Source organism: Oryzias latipes, chromosome 17 (assembly GCF_053564925.1).
Source record: "Oryzias latipes strain Hd-rR chromosome 17, Olatipes_Hd-rR_3.1".
NCBI lineage: Eukaryota > Metazoa > Chordata > Actinopteri > Beloniformes > Adrianichthyidae > Oryzias > Oryzias latipes.
The window spans coordinates 18,758,120-18,777,352 of record NC_136253.1 but is presented as its reverse complement, the minus strand read 5'-3'; the positions used below and the strand labels follow the sequence as shown (position 1 = coordinate 18,777,352).

Sequence of the window (19,233 nt, the reverse complement as noted above, 5' to 3'; positions counted from 1 at the left end):
GTTTTTTTCTCTAAAACAATTAAAAATGTTTTTAGATTTGGAATTATTAGGTTTTTTCTACTTAAAAGATAACATTTTTGCCCATAAATATTGGAGTTTATATTATAAAAAAGAAATAAAACTTTTTACCAAGAAATTTGGAATCTGTAAGTTCAAAGAAATGTAAAGCAAATAAAGTATTTACTGAATTCTTATTTATTCATTGTGACTAAAAATTTAAACAGAAGAAAACTAAAATCTTAAAAAAAATAGTACAAATGCTTAACTTTTCCTTGGCCAAATAGGAAATTAAATATTATTAAGAGATCTAAAAACAAGACATGCCTCGTATTAAAGAAATAATATAACTTAAATTACAAAACGCACTTGTTTAAACCGATATGCAAAATAGTAAGACTAAAGCTATGAGACTTTTCTTATTGTGGAAACGTATCGAATTACATAAATGTCTTTACGCCCTTTCAGTTTATGGCAGAAACGTAATTAAATAGAAACGTATCCACAGTTTACCTGTATAACTGTGTAAACAAGTGTTTTATTTATTTATTTTCTAAAACCAACTAGAACATTTTTCCCTCTGTGTTATTTGAAAGAAAAGTTTACAACTGACCACCTGTGAGTCAGTGAGTGTTTTTCTTATGCAGAGATATAAACACATAAAACAATGAATACCTGTTCTATAAAGAAAGTGTATAGAAAACATTTATGAATGAAATTTAAATGTTTTGAAAAATTAAAATGCTGCACAAAATTTAAATTGGAGAAATAAATCCTTTTCTGACACAACAAAAAATGAATTTTCTTACATTTCAAATAGAAATAAAGGGTTCTTGCAAAAGAGAAAGTATTTATTTATTTATTTATTTATTTATGTATTTATTTATTTATTTATTCAAAATCATTAAAAAACACAATTTACTTTTCTTCTACATTGCAAAAGACAACACTACTTTTATTTTGAAAATGATGCCCGGAAACTACCTTTCGTCCTGTCAGAATTGACGCGTCTAAGTCCCCCCTCCCCCTCCCCCATAACCCCCCTTAGCCCCCCTAAGCGTCTGCTTTGCCATTCCGACACATCCTCGCAGAGGAGCAACAGATCCACGGACCTGGGCAGAGTGGGCTCCACGCACCCGCTGCACACACTACCTCCCTCCCCCTCCCCTCTTCTTTCTTATCTGTGGTGGACATGCGCCCCCGGACTGAGGCTCCTTATCCGTGAAGCCACGAGCGGAGATGAGACGGACGGAGAGCGCAGCGTAGCGCTCCAGCTGCACCGCAGTCCCCGTAGCGGAGGAGCGTCCGAATGCGCTTTGGGTGGCATATCCGGGGCTTGTGAGAGAGCCCCCCCACCGCCGATGACATGAGAACAAAACGCGCTTGACTCTCCATCCATCCTTCCATCCATCCATCCTTCCATCCATTCCGAGCAGGTCCGGTCTGCGCCTTCATTCATGTTGCAAACGCCTGGTTTATGACAATGGATTACTTGCTGTGGGTGTTCAGCCTGCTGGTCCCCGCGGTCGTGGCAGTGGAAGGTAGGTCCCATATATGTATATAAATATATATATTTGTATACTTTATGTCTGATGAACAATGGACTGAGTGACTGCGCAGTGATTTGACAGTAAAACGTTGCCAAAGGGAGAAACGCCAAAAACGCAGGGGAGGGGAAGAGGGGCTCACTTTTACCTGCCTCTTCTTCAATGTTTACCTGAAAAAAAAACAGTCAGTTTCCCTGAATGCAGCGCCTCTGCAGCCCCCCTCCATAATGATCCCACTGCTTCCTCTGCAGCTGCAGGACTGCCCTGTTGCTATTGTCCTTGTTGTCACACCCATAAGCCCAGTGAGGATGCCCACCTGCCCCACCTACCCTCACATCCACTCATCTATGATGATGCACATCAGCGCTTCAGCACTGACACCCTCCACCCAACACCCGACTTCCCCCCGACTCTCCACAGGGACTCTCATGTAAAACATATTAGACGACAAGTGTGTAAAGGTCAACGGCTTAACAAGTGTGTCGTCAACAAGGGAGCTTTACCCCAAGGAGAAGCCCACTCCCCCCCCCCACCAAAAACATTTTCTCTTAGGCTGTAGCTACATTTTTACCCCCCCCCCCCCCTGCCTCCTCCTTTTCTCCCTTCACTGTCCAATCTGCCTCTCCTGGACCGTGGCCAGCTTGATCCCCCATCAGTTCTGGTGTCAGCAAGTAAATCAATGCAGCGCCAGCAGTCCCAACGGGCTCAGATGATCAGCCACTGCTTCTCCCCAAACCTGAACTGTCACTCACAGCTCAGGGGAGGAGGGGTTAACTGCTGTTTTGTCCTCTGGGGATAAACAGGAGGGGAGGCAGATCCTCCGAATTACCTATAGGAAGAAGATGGACGTCTCCTCATTTTTCCATTTTTTTTTTTTTCTATTTTGCTGCAGGTTCATTTAGCTGCAGACTTCACAGTTGGCCCATGTGGTGAGAGTAGGACGTTGGAAAATGTAGGCTGGAATGCAATGTGAAGTGCGTGTGTTTGTTTTGGAGAGCGGCTCCAGTGGCGGTGACATTTTTACGCTGTAATTCTCTCATTTACAGTCAGCCGTTTACTGCCTTCTGATTTTTTTTAAAAGCTCATAAAAGGGGCGGGATGAGCACTCAGGAGGAAGTTTACGCAGCAATCAGTAGGACAAACCTGTGCATGTGTGCTTTTTCGGATGATCGTTCTTATTTTTTCCCACATAATTGAAATCGGTGTCGACCTGTGGAGGCAGATTTAGGTCAGCCTGGGAAAAAAAAAAAAACAAGTTAAAAAAACTCCTCATTGAGCATCCTTCTTAGCTACAGTGAGGCGCAGTTTTGGTCACCCCGATTATGATATTTTGCTGCTGCATAATTCATGTGTTGTTCTTGCTGGCAGTGAGTGCCAGCATCGTAGAAGAGTGGAGGGAGGAAAGGGGGGGGGGGTCCTCACTCACAAAGGGAATAAAACATCAGCGTGTGTGCGAGCTTTCAAAGCACAGTGAGAACACACACAGTTGTGTGGCACTTTTTTTTTTTTTTTTAACAGTCTAAAATAAATAAATAAACACAAACGCACATTAAATGCCATGGTTTGTGATGCTCTGAAGTTCCCACTGCTGCATTGTTTTCTTACCCCTGGGGCAGAATGACTCCGGTGCTGCTGTAGTTTTATGAGGGAGCCTGTAGAGGAGTCAGGGAAGGCGGAGGAGGAGGAGGGGGGGTTCTGGATTTGAGTTGTTTCAGCTCTGCAGTCTCCCAGGTATTGTAAATTTAACAGGAAAAGGGGGAGAGCTGTGGAACAAATGGGATCATTTTCAACCTTAACCGGTCTTGGGTAGGTGGAAGGGGTGGGGGGCTTGCTTGCAAAATAAAAAAAAAGTGCTGCAGTTTTACTGTTTTACAGCAGAAGCCGGGCTCTGATGAGGAGCTTGAGGACATCCAGCTCTTTTATTGGCTAAAATGTTCTTTCTTCTTCTATATCCACCCATTTTCTGAAACTGATTCATCCCCAAAAAGCCCACAGGAGCAATGAAGAACATTCAGAAAGACCACTGCCGTGGTTTAGAGCTGAAAGCTTGCTGTTAGGTAACAGTGCCCTGCAGCCCCTTTGAATCCTATTTGGAAAAGTTCTAGTGAGACATCCGCCTCTGCTCTGCAACTTCCAGGCTGCAGCATCTCACCTCGGCTCACAAGGGGTCCTGAACCCAGCTTTTACAGACGCGAGCCGATCGGCCTGCTGCCCATGCCCGTGCAATGGGAAATGGAGCCTGTTTTGAAAAGCAGCAGCTCAGACCTTTAAGGGTGAGCGATTCTGTCTCCGCCGCCTCTGGGCACTCGAATAGACAAGGAAAGGAGGCGGGTGACGCACCGGATCGCTCGCTTGCTCGCTCCAGGGACGGGCAGGATGCGTGGCTCGGCAGCCCAGGAGTATTCGCTTAGCTGAATGCCTCGCAGGGCTGAATGTGGCCAAGCAAAGACAACAGCCACTGATTTCTCTGATTAGTTCCTCCTTTGGCTCAAGTCGTGCTTAATCAGTAAAACAACCTTGTTCACAAGCGTGCATTTGGGTTCTACTGCTGAGGTTATTAACTGCTGTTGCTCACTTCGTCTGCACGCAGAAGAAGCCTTTTAAAATCCACTGATAGACCTTAATGTTAATTCTTATTTGCTTTGTTCATAACTACTAATTAATTGTTGTTCTGAGGGAAATATATTTTCCATTAACAGCAAAACCAGGGGCTGATACTTTATTCATTTGGAGTTCACTGATTCTTGTTGTTTGTCATGATTCTTATTTCAATCTGGTAACTGAAGTTTTAGCTATTGACTGTATGCATATGAGAACTGGACTGAGTGACCGCTCCCCCCTTGTGTTTCAAACAGGAAGTTCCCGCTTGCTCCAAGAAGTACCATTGACTTCTAGTGCGCAACAAACAGCATAGTCATTATGGTTTCAGAATAATCACTGTTTACCTTTTTTTAACATATTTTTGATATTTCTTTTTCACGCTATTTTTTTATGTAGAAAAGATTTTGAACTAGCTAATCAGATGCCTCCATAAAAGTAAATGGTCTCCTGTTCCGTTGACAGGTTCTCCTGAGCCCGCTTTCAAGTGTGGGCTTCCATCAACCTCCCACCTGATTAACCAGAGTGGTTGTCAAAAAAATGTTGACTTGGACTGATCAGAACCAATCACTGTTTACTTTTGATTTTTGGTTCCAACATGGAAATGTTGGTGGTGCGTACCAATGGCTGATACAGAGTGATACAGCTCACGAAAACAAAAAAAACAGTCTAACACCGCTACATGGACAGATCACTTCTTACTGATGATTTCTGGTTCCAACATGGCAACGTCCGTATGGTGAAAAAAATGATGACTGAATTGACTTAATTTCACATTCGCTCGTTCCAGTTTTCATATACAGTCAATGGTTTGAGCATACATGCCATGCTAAAAATGTGGTTTCTTAAGATCTACTTTAAATTGAGCAAAAGCAAGTGTCAGGCTTTGCTTGATTAGTCATCTAACAAAAGGAAATGTTTAGAAATGTGCTACATGTGGAAATGTATGCCAAAAGCTTTGTTGTGGTTCAGTTCTTTTGAAAAACAGGTAAATTAAATGACCCGTTAACACGGAATCTTGATCACCTGTTTCACAGAGTTGCTGAATATATATGAATTCAGATCTCAAAATGCAACAATCCATGGTAAAATGATTGTTGCATGTACTTGGTAATGAAGAAACAAAGACTTGGTTCACTTGCAAATGATCTCTGGTGTTCTTTTCTGTATGAATGCACATGCAAGGGGGGTGATGCAAGCATGAGGGGGAAAAACAGCCCAGAGCATGAATTACTAAAATCTTTAAAAACAGCTCCTAAATAAAAGTGATGTAGCGAGGAGGTGGTGGCAGAGGAGTCAGAAGACTTGCGGGACTTGCCAGTTTTTGTTTCTGGTCTTTCTGGTCACTGCCCCAAACAAGAAGCTGCTGAAACTGCATGAATTCTTTTTTCAAGCAGTTTGGTCTGCTTCAGTCTGCTCCAGATTGTGCGACGCAAGCAAACCATTAAAGGTGTGAAACTTCATATCTCACCCATATTCCTAACATGAACGTTTTAATGGGACTATCCTAGTGTGAAAACAATTTTCAGGACGTTTGACTCAAATGGAACTAGAGCAGTAAAATAACATAGGCTACATGGCTGTAAATGGCTTCACATGGTTGTGTAATAAAGGCACCACAACTTCATTCTGGCTTCAAATCCAGATTACACAAGAAATATTAGGGCAGAGGATTCTTGTGTATAGGTGTTTTCGGTCTTTGGAGTTCTGGAGTCCAAACAGGAATAACAAGGTGAGATTTGCCATCGAAACGCTTGAGAATAGAGTCCATCTATTCATCAGACACAGTGAACAATGACTACCCGGATGCCTTTTTCTAACAACACAGGCAAAGCCAGCCATTTCTAAAGTTACGTGTTCCTTTGTGCTGCTGATTTTAAATCTGGTTGAAGAATGCTAGCAGCTGTGCCTAAGTGTGCACTGAATCTGTAACAGACTGAACAAAATGTTTTGCCATTGAGGATCTGACCAATTCACAAAACACAGAAGTGGAGAAGAAAGGCTCAAACAGCTCTGATTAGGGAGGAAAAACACAGAGGTTGAAGGAAATCTTTGAGTAAAAACAGCAATGAAACCAAAGCAGTTTTTGACTACAGAGATTGATAGTTCCAGAGGACATTAAAAGTGAATATAAGCGAAATTTGACGACCCAATATGATCAGAACGGAGCAGAGTTTAAGAGATGTAGAAAATGGAACCAGAGTCTCCTTTTGTGAATATAAATCTTTTCAACGATGCTGTTTGTCCTACTCCAGCTCTGTTTCTCAATAAGATTTAAATCTAGAAGTACCAAATGTTGCAACTGCACCACTGAAGGACAGTGTCAGAAAGGAGCTTTTTTCCATTGAATATTTAAATTTGTGCAAATTACAGGCAGCTTGTTTAAATTTTCATAGGGCTGGGCGATACAGAATTTCTTTACATTATGATATAGTTTTTCATTTCAGGCAATAACAGTACATATCAGGATATCAACCAAATAACTATATTTTTCCAAATTTGAACGCTTTGTTGTTCCTAAGAAACATGTGTAATCATCAGCAGGTTGTTTATTTATTTTATTATATTTAACCTTTATTAACCCAGGAATAGTCCCAATAAGATTAAGAATCTCTTTTTCCAAGGGAGTCCTGGAGAAGAGGTTTTAATGTTTATTTCCTATCATACTTTACAACATAACAGTCCTTTCAACAACGTGATCACCACTTGAGCCTTCATCTGCGACCTCTTCATCCAAGTTTATAACTTCTCTTCAGACGGAACTCTCATTGTCTCAGTTTCTCCCTGTGCTGTTTATAGGTGATACTAGCGGACTTGTAGGTAATGTTCACCTGTTCATCCTAACTTGATGTGGCGCTTTTTCCTCATTGATTGGTCCAGTTCTGTAATACTTAATTCTGATTGGACAAGGGACAGGGTATTCTCTTGTGTCTATTTAAAACAAAAGTCTATCGCGATAGACTTGCTTTTCTATCAAGAAATAGTTGTATCATGATACATAGTGCTATTGTTTTATTGCCCAACTCTCAACCTTATTAGTAACATGTAAAAGAAAAACAGTCCGACACTGCTGCACATAAGCTGTGTTAGCATATTTGCAATAACACCCATCCTAGGCTGCAATTCGTCAAAAAAACAGACTGACATTTTGACAGAGTGCCGCGTACATCTCAGAATCGCTTCAACATCAGTAAACACAACCAGAATTAATCCATAAATAAAGGGCTCCAGATTAAAAGGTGCACTGTTTTTATTTTTGAAAAAACTGAAGCCTTTAAGTGAAGAAATAGGTTAGTTAATTTAGGCGAATTAAACGTTGGTCAATATTGCCACACCACACCCCATGGGTGATGTCAGCAAAAATGTGTCCAGTTTACATACATCTATGAGAAATATTGTTTTGTCACCCACACTCAGATTTAAAGTAACAACATTAGGATGAAAGGGGAAAAAGTTATACTCAGGTAATGTTTGGAAAAAATTGCAAGACATCCCAAAAGCAGGTCTGTGAGAAATTACATTACAGACCTGAAGTGAAAGCAATTTTTTCCATTCTTGTATAGTTATGGGGCTATCATTCCTGCAGCCTTTAATTCACCGTTTCCTATGTCACAAAGAAATCTTCCAATTTTACCATTTTTGTTAAGAAGTGCTTAAAGCTGGCACAAAAGCATTTCAGCAAATGTCTACTTCACTTAGAACTGACTGGTTTCTTCAATTCAAAAAAGTATGTGAGCTGTAAGACCTTTGGGGGGTGGTTGTGGGCCTTTAGAGCAAAATTCTGAAGGAATCAGACATTCTGGGAATAGAAATGATACACAAGTTTCTTTGAACCCCAAGTGGATTTTGGTCTAAATTACTGTATGCTGGGAGAAAAAACATAATTTGTGCAACTTTAGTATAGTTTGAAGAAAATGTTGTGAGTTAATCCCATGGTGTTAGATACAACTTTTGTGAATGAGCTGGTACAACAAAACCTTTTTCTTCCCTCACTTGTGTACATCGGTTAATAAAAGTCAGGGCACCATTAACCCTTGTGCTATCCTAAGCACTTTAACATTGGGAGTTGGGTCATCTAGACCCACTAGACAGTGCGCTGAACCTTTTTTCTTCACTGATTTGTGAACCTCACTGGTGCCCATGGATTACATGAAATCTTTCCACCTTTATCCACCTTTGTCATGGTAGGGAGAACACGTCAATGCAAGGGTGGGGTCATCTAAGATAACACAAGGGTTACAGGTCACGTGTGATTTGCACCAGAGTGTGTTTTCTCTGATTGTGTGAAAGCGCACCAAAAAAAGAAACCTTGGTCCACCTGAAAACGATGACCTTGGTTTACTTGCAAGTGAATTCTGGTGCAAATCACTTCAGTGTAAATGTACAGGCTTTCCAGCAGGCCACATTTGATAAATGATATTAGCTTTGTGCATTACAAGAAGAAGAAGAATCACAAACGGAAAACTGGGAAATGTGTTGTGGGTAAGCGCTGTCTAGTGAGGAGATGCAGTGACGCCTAATAGTTGCCAGAAAGTGAGATGTCTTATTGCATGCATGCCTGCGAGACAACAGCTGACATCCTTTTTTACTGTCTCTTTTGCATTTTTAAATATGAGTTCTCATAACGTGTGTACAGCACATCACACAGGTCAAACTCTGGGCTTTGTTTGCTGTGGGACAAGTATGGTATAATTGGTTTAAAAAAGGTTAAGGAGCTGGGCAGTAAAATTGAAGGTGGGGAAAAAAGCAGGTAAACTCTATTGCAGAGATAGAACAATGACATGGATTATGAAGAACACGTGGCAAATAGCTATCCAATGTCTGCAAACATGTTTTTATATTTAGTTTCTGTTGATTTACACAATACTAGGAACAAATATAGTTTCAATTAGATCTGGGTTTTGCTTCGTCCTGGCTAAGGAGACAACTTTTTTAGCACTCATAGCGGTGCACAGATGTCATAAGGCACTAGGTCAATGTTGAGAGTCATTATATAGACTGTAAATGCTCGAGGCATTTATTGCAGTGTTGTGGTAGTCCTAAAGTAGCCTATCACTGGAGACACTGCTGATTTATCCGCACAATGTTCTGCAGTATTGTCCACTATTTTGTGCATCTCACGCAATACTCTTGCTTCCAAAAAAGGTGCTCCTACTCCTGTTTTTTTCTTTTTTTTGGGCACAGACAGAATAAAAACTGGTTCTGTCCAGTAACCAAAAGCCTGTCGGATCTTTTTCCAACTATCCCCTAGAATGACACGGTTTCTCTAAGGAACTGATGGTGAACAATGGAAATGTTGTTTATATATCTTTAAAGAGAGACAAGCAATCTACAGACTCAATTAGACAAACCCCCATTGCTGACACACTGTACTGCGACTGCAGCTTTCTATTCAAATAAAGAGTGTTTTTGTAACGCAGGACACGCTGTTTGTTTTGGCCTCTCACACCCTCTTTCTGCACTGTTATCAACAACTTGTGAGCAAATGGTGCACAGCAGGCGTCGTGTCATTGAGGCTCCACGAAGAAGGTGTAATTGTTTTGATGATTATGTTCTAACAACAGAACAATGGGAGTCAGTGTGGCTACAGCTGTAAACAGAGAGAGTTAGAGAGGGGCTAGTTCCTCCAAGGTGAGATGAACTCGCTCACACCTGATTGCCAACTGTACTCATTGATCAGCCCAGTTCCTGCCTCTTGTATGTCCAGCTTCTCTTTCCCTGCTACCCAATCTTTGACGGTTCTGCGATCGGTCCCCACAAATACAATTCAATTCAATTTTATTTTTATAGCCCAAAATCACAACAACAGTGGGCTTTGAAGTAAAACATGAACTCAAGAGGATCATGAATACAAAGAGTTCAATAGGAAAATACCAAAATGAACTAACAAACTGACTAAGCTATACTGGCATCCCTGCCCTTAGACACCCCTTCGCGGTAAGGAAAAACTCCTAAAAAAAACGGATTCCGGAAAAAAACGAAGAAACCTCAGGGGTGCCCACATGAAGGAGGGATCCTCACCCAGGACGGACAATTCCTACGTTCCTTCCTCTAATCGCCAACATTGTGACAGTGAAGTCGTTTGAATTAGATTAGCTTCGATTTTTCTTTTTTTGGGGGGGAGGAGTAAACTGCCATCATGGGAAAAAAAAGAAGAAACAATTCGGACATGAGTGCTTAAAATCAGGTAGAGCTAGCCGCGAGGTCCAATTTTGTGAATGCAGTCCTGATCCTTAACTTGTCCTTTTTCTTTTGTTAACATTAAAATAAATATTTTCATTATAATAAACATTTTAAGAAGTTACTATTGTTATTAACATCCAAAGACATACCCTGACCGCAAAAGGCTTTGGCATTTTTGTGCATCCGATCGGGCAGCTGTTACAGATCGGGTAGGGACAGTCGTGAACGGTCAGGTGTGGAGAAAAGCTGTGAAGTCACACACGATTTGATGTGTGAGCGCCCTCCCCTGCTGATGGTGTGTGTGTGTTTAAGCGGTTCGTGCTTGAGCAACCTCCCTGACCTGGTTTTAGTTAATGGAAGATTTCCCTCTGAAGGCATCCCGGGGGCTGCGTTGTTCTTAGTTCCACAAATGAATGTTGAAAGACGTACATTTGGGAGAGCCACTCTCTCACAGCCTTAATTAGGCTGGCATCACAGATATGCTGTGATTGTCAGTACTTACAAAAACGCAGTGCGTGTGGGTGGAGGTTATAAAAGACAGGGAGAATAAGTCTCCCCTGCTTTTTGTTGAGCACAGGCAACTTTGTGTGTCCTTAATGCTCTGCAACAATCTTCTACCTTGCACTATTTAATTCCAGTTTTTGTACCTTCCTCCCACTCACAATTTGCAGAAACCCTTATGGACAGTCGGTGGGCTACCACAGAGCTGGCATGGACCACGTTTCCAGAAAGCGGGGTGAGTGTTGTGTGCACGTGTTCACTGTTCTTTTTTTGCCCCCTTTAGCTGAATTTGTTCCATTTGCTTGTTAATGGAGCCCAAACTGCCTTAAAAAGCACACCTCCTGCTGTTTTATATCTTTGTTTTTGCAGCGCCTGTTTACTTTCTTCGATACTATAAAGTTGAAACACACAGTGTTATATTGCGTGGATGAAATTCAAGACTTCAGTCCATGCAAAGACCTTGTAAAAGTACAGCAAAAATTTATATTGTACATTTAATTAAAAAAAAAGGGGCAATAAGACCAAAGCGCACGCAAATCCCCACCATGTGTCTGGACTGCTAGGTAGGCTATAACATGCATTTCTCCCTTTGCAACAACTAAAACAGTGTGCCTGTGTCTCTTATAATATGGACCCAAGAGCGCATTACATACAGAAATTAAGGTTTTCATTTGATACCCCCTGTAGGAATTGTGAGAAAATAAAACAACATGAATTTGACCTCAGGGCTAACAGCCTTGCAGACCTCCCCCACACCCGGCCAGTGTAATTTGTCTTCGCTACGTGAGCGTAAAGTCAGTCAATGGAAATGCTGGGTTACCATGGAAACGATCTCCGGCAGCTCCCTGTTTTTCCCCCTGCAAGGGCTGGCTCTGAATGTCCTGGCATCCATGAAGTCATATGTCACGACTGGCGAGGCAGCCCTTCTCCCCATGCCTGACAAGCCCATACGTTCAGGGGCCGGCAATTATCACACACGTCAGGTAGTGCGTCAACATGTTGCTGGTGATTTACGATGTCTAATGCTGACTCTTGGGCTCATCGTTTGGGGATAAATTGCCTGGGAGCTAAGCAACGTGAGATGAGTTATGCATTATTTTCCTCCAGTTGAAATAATCAATTTCAGGGACAGTCATTTGTTATGGAAGCAGAGCATTCTGTCCAACCGGGAATGAGGGGGAAAAAAATCAAAAAAGATTGACTTCTCACAAGGTTATTTCCTAATGGACTAACTTAATTGACCGACAATGCCATTTATCAAAGCATTTAAAGACAGTTACCATTTACAGTCACCACTTGTAAGGACATAAAGCTACATGGTCTGTATTTTTGGCTTTTAATCCAGTAGGTTAACAAATCAGAATATAACTTTCAAGCTAGAGAGGCTGTCCTATACAATAGTTGACCTGAAATGCTCAGGCAAACAGCAAGCATTGCATTTCAATGGCCATGCATTATGGATGAATCAGAAGTGTCTCAATTTAAAAGGTACAATTTGTTTTAGAGCCTATGTCGATATCACTGCAACAGATGTGAGCCCACTTCCTATAGGTTTGTCTGCAGCACCAGCTGCAGAGCCAGGCAGGGAGGAGGTGGGTGGGGCTTTAACAAAGCAACAGATCCTCCACATTTGGCGTGATTATAGCTGAAAACTGTCCTTTTTTTGATAGCACCTCCAGCATGCAGCTTGCATCAGAACCCGCCATAATCCGTGAAATGTGTTTTAATGGGAAAATGATATCTATTAATAGTCCATAATGATTGGAATTTTCTGAATGATTCATGCAATTAGAAGTGTTTTAGCTGCAAATTATTCCTCACAGGCCATAACAGGCTGCAGTAATCTGCTTCTAGTCAGTTTATTACGCTGTTTTGAACACAGGTTGATATTTTTTTAAATCACATTGTTGGACGATCTCACAGTCAATTTTTTACTTCCGCAGTGGGAAGAGGTCAGTGGCTACGATGACTCCATGAGCCCGATCAGAACCTACCAGGTGTGCAATGTCCGAGAACCCAATCAGAACAACTGGCTGAGGACTGACTTCATTCCCCGTCGAGGTGTGCTCCGCGTCTACGTGGAGCTCAAGTTTTCGGTCCGTGACTGTGCGAGCATCCCCAACATCCCGGGCTCATGCAAAGAGACCTTTAACCTGTTCTACTATGAGTCAGACGGGGACACGGCCACAGACACAAGCCCCCTATGGAGGGAGAACCCTTACGTCAAGGTGGATACCATCGCACCGGATGAGAGTTTCTCACTGCTGGAGACGGGCAGGATCAACACCAAAGTCCGCAGTTTTGGCCCCCTCTCCAAGGCGGGCTTCTACCTGGCCTTCCAGGACCTGGGAGCCTGCATGTCTCTCATCTCAGTTCGGGTCTTTTTCAAGAAGTGCTCCACCACCATTGCCAATTTTGCCGTCTTCCCTGAGACTGCCACTGGAGCGGAAGCCACTTCCTTGGTGATTGCTCCGGGAGCCTGTGTGACCAATGCAATGGAGGTTTCCGTCCCTTTAAAGCTGTACTGCAATGGGGATGGAGAGTGGATGGTGCCCGTGGGCTCGTGCACCTGCGTAACAGGCTTTGAACCCTCTGGAGAAAACACTCAATGCCAGGGTATGTGTATTTAACAGATGGTAAGGACTTGTATTTATGCAATGCTCTTTTATGTGTTCAGTGCAAGTCACCTCTGTCTTTGCCCTCTTCCCTGCATTTATTGTGGCTCCTGAAATGGGGGTGAAGGAGGGTGGAGGAGAGTGTGAATTAATGAGGTGTTGCAGAGAGGAGCTGCATACAAATATTGTGCAAGCAGGACAGGAGGAAAAGGAAAGATAGTGGGAAAGCACCAAACAGAGCGCCAATAGATTTTCGTGAGAAAAATGCAGATAACAGAAGGGAGGGAACAAATTCAACCTGAAGAGGAAGACTGAAGGTGTGAAGCGTGGACAGTAACGGGTGCTAAAAGGAAAGGAAACGGCGCGAGGCTTCAGGAAGTCAGAGACAGACGAGTCAAGCTTCCCTCACCTCTGTATAAGAAATGGTGTCAAACATCAGTTGGAGAGCTCATTTGTTGCCATTTGGCTGCTCAAGGTTAAAAGCTTGCCGCCAAAACCTGATAAAAGGCTCTCCAGGGCCTCAGCCAGCGCTTGTGACGAGGAAGTGTAATTTCCTACGCGGCCTACCGTTAGTTAATCTACAGGCGGCCACACTCATTAACGCCATTCAGTTCAACGTGAGCCAACACTGCCACGCTAGCATTAATCACTCAGACGTTTCATTTCTTACCTCGGTCTGGCCGCTCGATCGCAGCCAAGTGCTGCATGAGATGGATAGGGGTTGAGGGAGAGGAGGAGATGGGAGACAATAGATAGCAAGAAACTGTAAAGCCATTGTGTCCTCGGAAGAGGTTAATGGATTAAAACACAACAGTGGGGGTGATTCAGCACCTTTTCCAAAGGACGTGTGCAAAACAAACAACAGAAAATAATGAAACTTTCTGCCTCAGAGGAGAAACAAAAAAAACAATTCAATCAGGAAGCACTAGGGCTGTAACCATTCATGTAAACAACTATTCAGCTTGTATCATAATTTGAGGTTGACGATACAATTCATAGTCGATATTGTTTTTTTTTTTAACGATACGATTCACTGACATCTTTGGACAAAAATTCAACCAGTGTGAGTCTGGAATAAATACCTAGGTACTTAACAGTGCAGATTCAGTACCCAGGCTTTTATCCCAATGGTATTTTCCAATATCGATTAACAATATCGATTAACAAGTTGTCTCAGAAAGATCGATCTGGTTGGATTGTAGGAATAGAAATGAATTGATAAAGTCGATTGATCATCACACTCTAGAAATCACAGAGGTGATGTGTTTGACTGAAGGCCATGTCAGACAGCCACAGATGAAAATGGTCATACGTAGATCTATGGAAAAAGTGAGAAAAGTTGTGGTCTTTTTGTGAAATTTTCACAGATGCATCACAAATAAACCATGCAAAGAACATGTAAATCAATGTAGAGTTGTGCTTTAATTAGGTCATTTTAACGCGATATAGGCGCTGTATACGCAAAATAAAAGTTATACATTGGTGGAACGGTCGTGGAAAGCCACAAATTATTGTATGCATCTCGCAAAAATCACGCACAATTATGTAAGAATTACGTGGTACTTGCATATAAATTACATAAAATATACATAAACTGCGTAATTCTCAACCGACCAAAGATTTTATCCAGCTCGAAACCAAATTCACGGAAAGACCCGTCCTCCAAAACCCTCGATGGACATCTGCGCACATCGACAAATGACGAACGCAAAAAACACTTATGAATGAAGTATATAACACTTGCGTCACGAAAAGCCGAAATTTCATTGGTGGAAAATATGGAAAATGTGCAAAATGCACGTGGTAGCTGCGTGACATGGCCAAGAACCAAAGTAAATGTTTGATCTGAAGCTCACCAGTTTTCTTTTTTCTTATCTTGCCATTGTTTGGAGTTTGGGTAGAGCTGGACTTCAAATTGGCCAGTCTGCATTTTTTGCCTAATCACACTACCCTCTCTCACAGATCAGGTTTTATGAGCCGTCACACTGGCAGGACAGATGTTTACTAGAGATCCACTTTTACACCACCAGTCAGGAATGTGGCAAACAGTAAAGCACAGGGCTCTGGAGACAGATCCTCGCCGTGTCTTTGCTCCTAATCTCCTTTATCTGAATCTGTCTTTATTCTAGACTTATGCCGGTTTATCCTTGAAGCTGGTTAAGTGCAGGACTGGCACATGTTAAATCAGGGTTCGATTCCAAGGGGGTGGGATGAGCCTTATCCAGTGTAGGTTCTTGGGCAAGGCCCTTCATGCTACTGCTTAACAAGCCTGGGTATTGCCCGTGCTGGTCCCCAGCCCGGATAAAATATAGGGTTGTGTCAGGAATGGCATACAACTCTATGCCAAACCACCTGTGCAAATTAGTGAAAGCTGATTTGCTGTGGCGACCACTGAAGGGATATGTCAAAAGGTATATGTCAACGCAAATTCAAGGACCTTGTAACCGTGGGTTCATGAATGTGTACAAACACATAGTGTTCACACTGGAGTGTTGCTACCTGATACCAGCATGTGTACTCACAGTTGGGAGAGGGTTGATGTGAAATGTCAAAGCGGCGCAAACCTTGCAAGTCTTACTCCAGGTCTTTTATTTCACAGCTCTATTCTGATATATGAAAGACTTGGTGTCATATAATTATGACCGGGCACAAACAGCAATTATTCATTTCTGCTTTTTGATCAAGACGATTGGCACTTCCGTGTTTTAAAAAGAACGCTACCCATACGTTACTATCAAACCCAAGTCCATGATTGGTCAAAGTTTAACTGCATTTAACACAGGTTCAGTGGATGACTGCTTTGTTCTTACAGCCTGAAAATGATCATAGAAACTTGCCTAGAGATGCATGAATTTGAGTTTTGCCCGCAGAAGCCCGAAACGTGTAGATACGCGCAATTACTTAGACTTTTCATTGAAAGTGGTTCCCAAGGGCGGTGTGAACGTAGCGTAAGACACAATGTCAGCCAACCTTCAGCATGACACTCAGGAATTCAAATTTTTGGCTCAGAAATTGCCAAAGATTACTATACTTTGTACACTCTTTCAAACCTATGCTTAGCTAAATTACTTCTTGCCTTATGTTCCTTCATTTGGATTGAATTATCCCGTTATCATAAGGCTGCTCTGCATGCATGCATGCATGCAAAGGCCTTGTTTGCATGCAGGGGGACCACGCGGACACTGATTGATGGGTTTAGGGTGTATCTCTTTTCTCTGAAGTATTCTCCATCCTTGTTTGTCTGACAAGAGCAATCTCCTGCTGGCATTCAGTCTTCATCTTTATCCTTCTTTTTTTCCTCTTCAACACGAAACATCACTGTCACAGTGACTCCCTGTTTAGGCAAGATTAATGTCACTTGGTTGTAGAGAGGATGAAAATGAAAAAGCAGATGCAGATATGCAGATATGCCCTTATTTCACCTGCGTGTTTAAACATTTGCTTCATGAATACTGAGCTTTCATGTCTACGCTCTTATGTTTTATTATTCTTCCGTGACAGCTGCTAGGCTTTTTTTAACTGACAGCTCAGTGGGTTTTTCCTTTTTTGTTGTCATTCTCTCATCGCCTCTTTATGCTTTTCCCTCCCAATCATCCAGCTTGCATCCCTGGAACCTTCAAGTCCAAATATGGAGAGGGATCCTGTGTCCCATGCCCGGCTAACAGTCGCACCAGTGCACGGGGAGCCAGTATTTGCCCCTGCCAGAATGGCTTCTACCGCGCTGACATTGACCCTCCAGACACATCTTGCACCAGTAAGTCATTTCACACGCTGAGTTGCCAATGAAAAGTTTCACTCCAACAACTCTAAACAGGAGCAACGAAACACGCCTCTCTTTGCTGCCGCAATAGTGGCCAATACCTGTTTTTTTTCACAGCAGGAGCACAATTTAGCCACATCTTGACAAAAAAAAACCAACCTGAAATGCATTTATGAGCAGGTGCTGAATATAATATGTAATATCACATCAATTTTAGTGACACACAGAGGCAGTTAGCCAGCTGGGGGTAGATGTTGTTAGCAATTTACAGTTTGAATGCTGATGAAGTGTTGAATGACTCCACATTTGTGTTGTGATTCAGGTCATGGAGCAACACATATAGCGCTGCTTTCTGAGAGGAACTTGATTACCGCGTGCAATAATAACTGGTTTCCAAAGTTACAATGGGTGTATTCAGACTGGATAAGTCCATTGGTCTAGACAGAGTCCTCTTAATTTGGTCCGTATCGAGTCCTGGATCTTGCGTTTGGTCTATATTCAGACTACTATCAAGCAGACTTTCCTGTTCTGGACAAAAGCTTGTAAATACAACCTTGTGTCCAAAGGTCTCTTCACTCATTTACCAGGGATTACAAGGACGGGGCAAAGCAACGAGAGACAGAAGTTCTTTCAGTACTGTCAGAAAAAAGATTGCAGGTTAATAATGTGTTTGCAAGCCCCATTTTTGTTGACCACATACCTTTAGTTTCTCTTTTCGTATCCATCCCTGCATACTGTCATGTAAAGAGGCGTCACTAAAGCCTGTCGTTGCCGGTAGCAACTTGGGTTTGAGTGTAAAGGATATCCCAACGACAGCGGATCTGACTGCGGCAAGTTCCTAGGACTTATGGGTGGTGGATAAAGGCAGTGGTGGATAAAGGCAGTATGTGGGTGAAAAATGGGCAAACCTGTAGGTGGCCTGCAAGAAATTTTAAGGTCTTAAGGCCTGTTCACACCGGGACGAATTTTTAACGCCTCGTGACTAAACAAAGGGCACCAATGAGAGTGTGCACACCGATGCGAAAAAACGGCACGCGTCAAAGCATCAAAAAAAACAAACGCCTCGGGTTCGTTTTTTTTTTTCGACGCGTCGCGTCGAAATCTATTCTACCAATGAGAATGCCGCTTTTGCACACGTGTCTGGAGCTTCTGAAGTTACAGTAAAACACAACTTGGGGGCGCTCAAACACAGAACTGCCTTGCTGAGCACACATACCAGCGAAGAAGATAGACGTCAAGTAGCGTCTACACTGCCGCGAAGAAATAATGACGGACATTCTAAAATATCCCCGAACCAAGCACCAGTTGGAGCTACTGGTGCTTGAAATATTCATGTTTTCGTTGTATTATTCTGACAAGCGCGTAAATACTTGCTCTCTTCTTCTGAGTGAAAAGCGACTTTAAGCAGCGTAAAGTTGCGCAGCGCCACCTTGTGTACAGGAGTATTTCTGTTTACATTAAGCGCCATCTAATGTCAGGGAATGAAATTGCATGTTCGCTCGGCTCATCGTCAGCGAAAATCGCCTGGGTGTGAACACAAAAAACGTGGCGAAAAACGCTGGCAAATAACGCCTGGCGAATATTCGTCCCGGTGTGTACGGGCCTTTAGAGCCCACAAAGTGAAAATGTTCATTCACATTTTTTCTGTTTCATGTGACTTTAGTAATGTTTGTGGCACAAGCTTACTCTAAACACTCCTCATCATGAAGTTAACTTCATAAGAAAGTTATGCCGCCATGCTGGTACACATGTTCAGTCAGATCGTGTTTACTTTCTGAAAAAATTAGGTTTTTCTAAAAATGTGTTTTGTTTTTCTTGAGTCCCTACTCAGTTATGGAAACAAGGTTACCGGTTTTCATTCAATTTTGTAGACTTGCCTACTGAAGGAAGTCATTAGTAATCTGGTTACTTCAGCCTGACCCTTTGTTGGCCAAATGACCTTTTTTTGTAACAAGTTAATGTTTTACTCATCACAATGTTATGAAAGAGCTGATCAGTTTTGTGCTGCAACTGACATTTTTACTTTCTCGTT

The 19,233-nt window shown here is 42.3% G+C and overlaps 1 protein-coding gene across 2 annotated transcripts in view; it reads left to right on the top strand.

The window, feature by feature from the left end:
- Nucleotides 1–1,052: 1,052 nt before the first annotated feature.
- The window catches only part of ephb3a (eph receptor B3a), a 51,317-nt gene continuing 33,136 nt past the window's right edge, over nt 1,053–19,233 (top strand). For both annotated transcript variants that reach the window (XR_002875066.2, XM_023965036.1), the window contains exons 1-4: nt 1,053–1,538; nt 10,997–11,061; nt 12,770–13,442; nt 17,040–17,195. Coding sequence is in view for 1 of the 2 variants with exons in the window: in XM_023965036.1 (XP_023820804.1) it covers nt 1,475–1,538; nt 10,997–11,061; nt 12,770–13,442; nt 17,040–17,195 (958 nt within the window). In the remaining variant the exon portion in view is untranslated. The remainder of the gene's footprint in view (nt 1,539–10,996; nt 11,062–12,769; nt 13,443–17,039; nt 17,196–19,233) is intronic.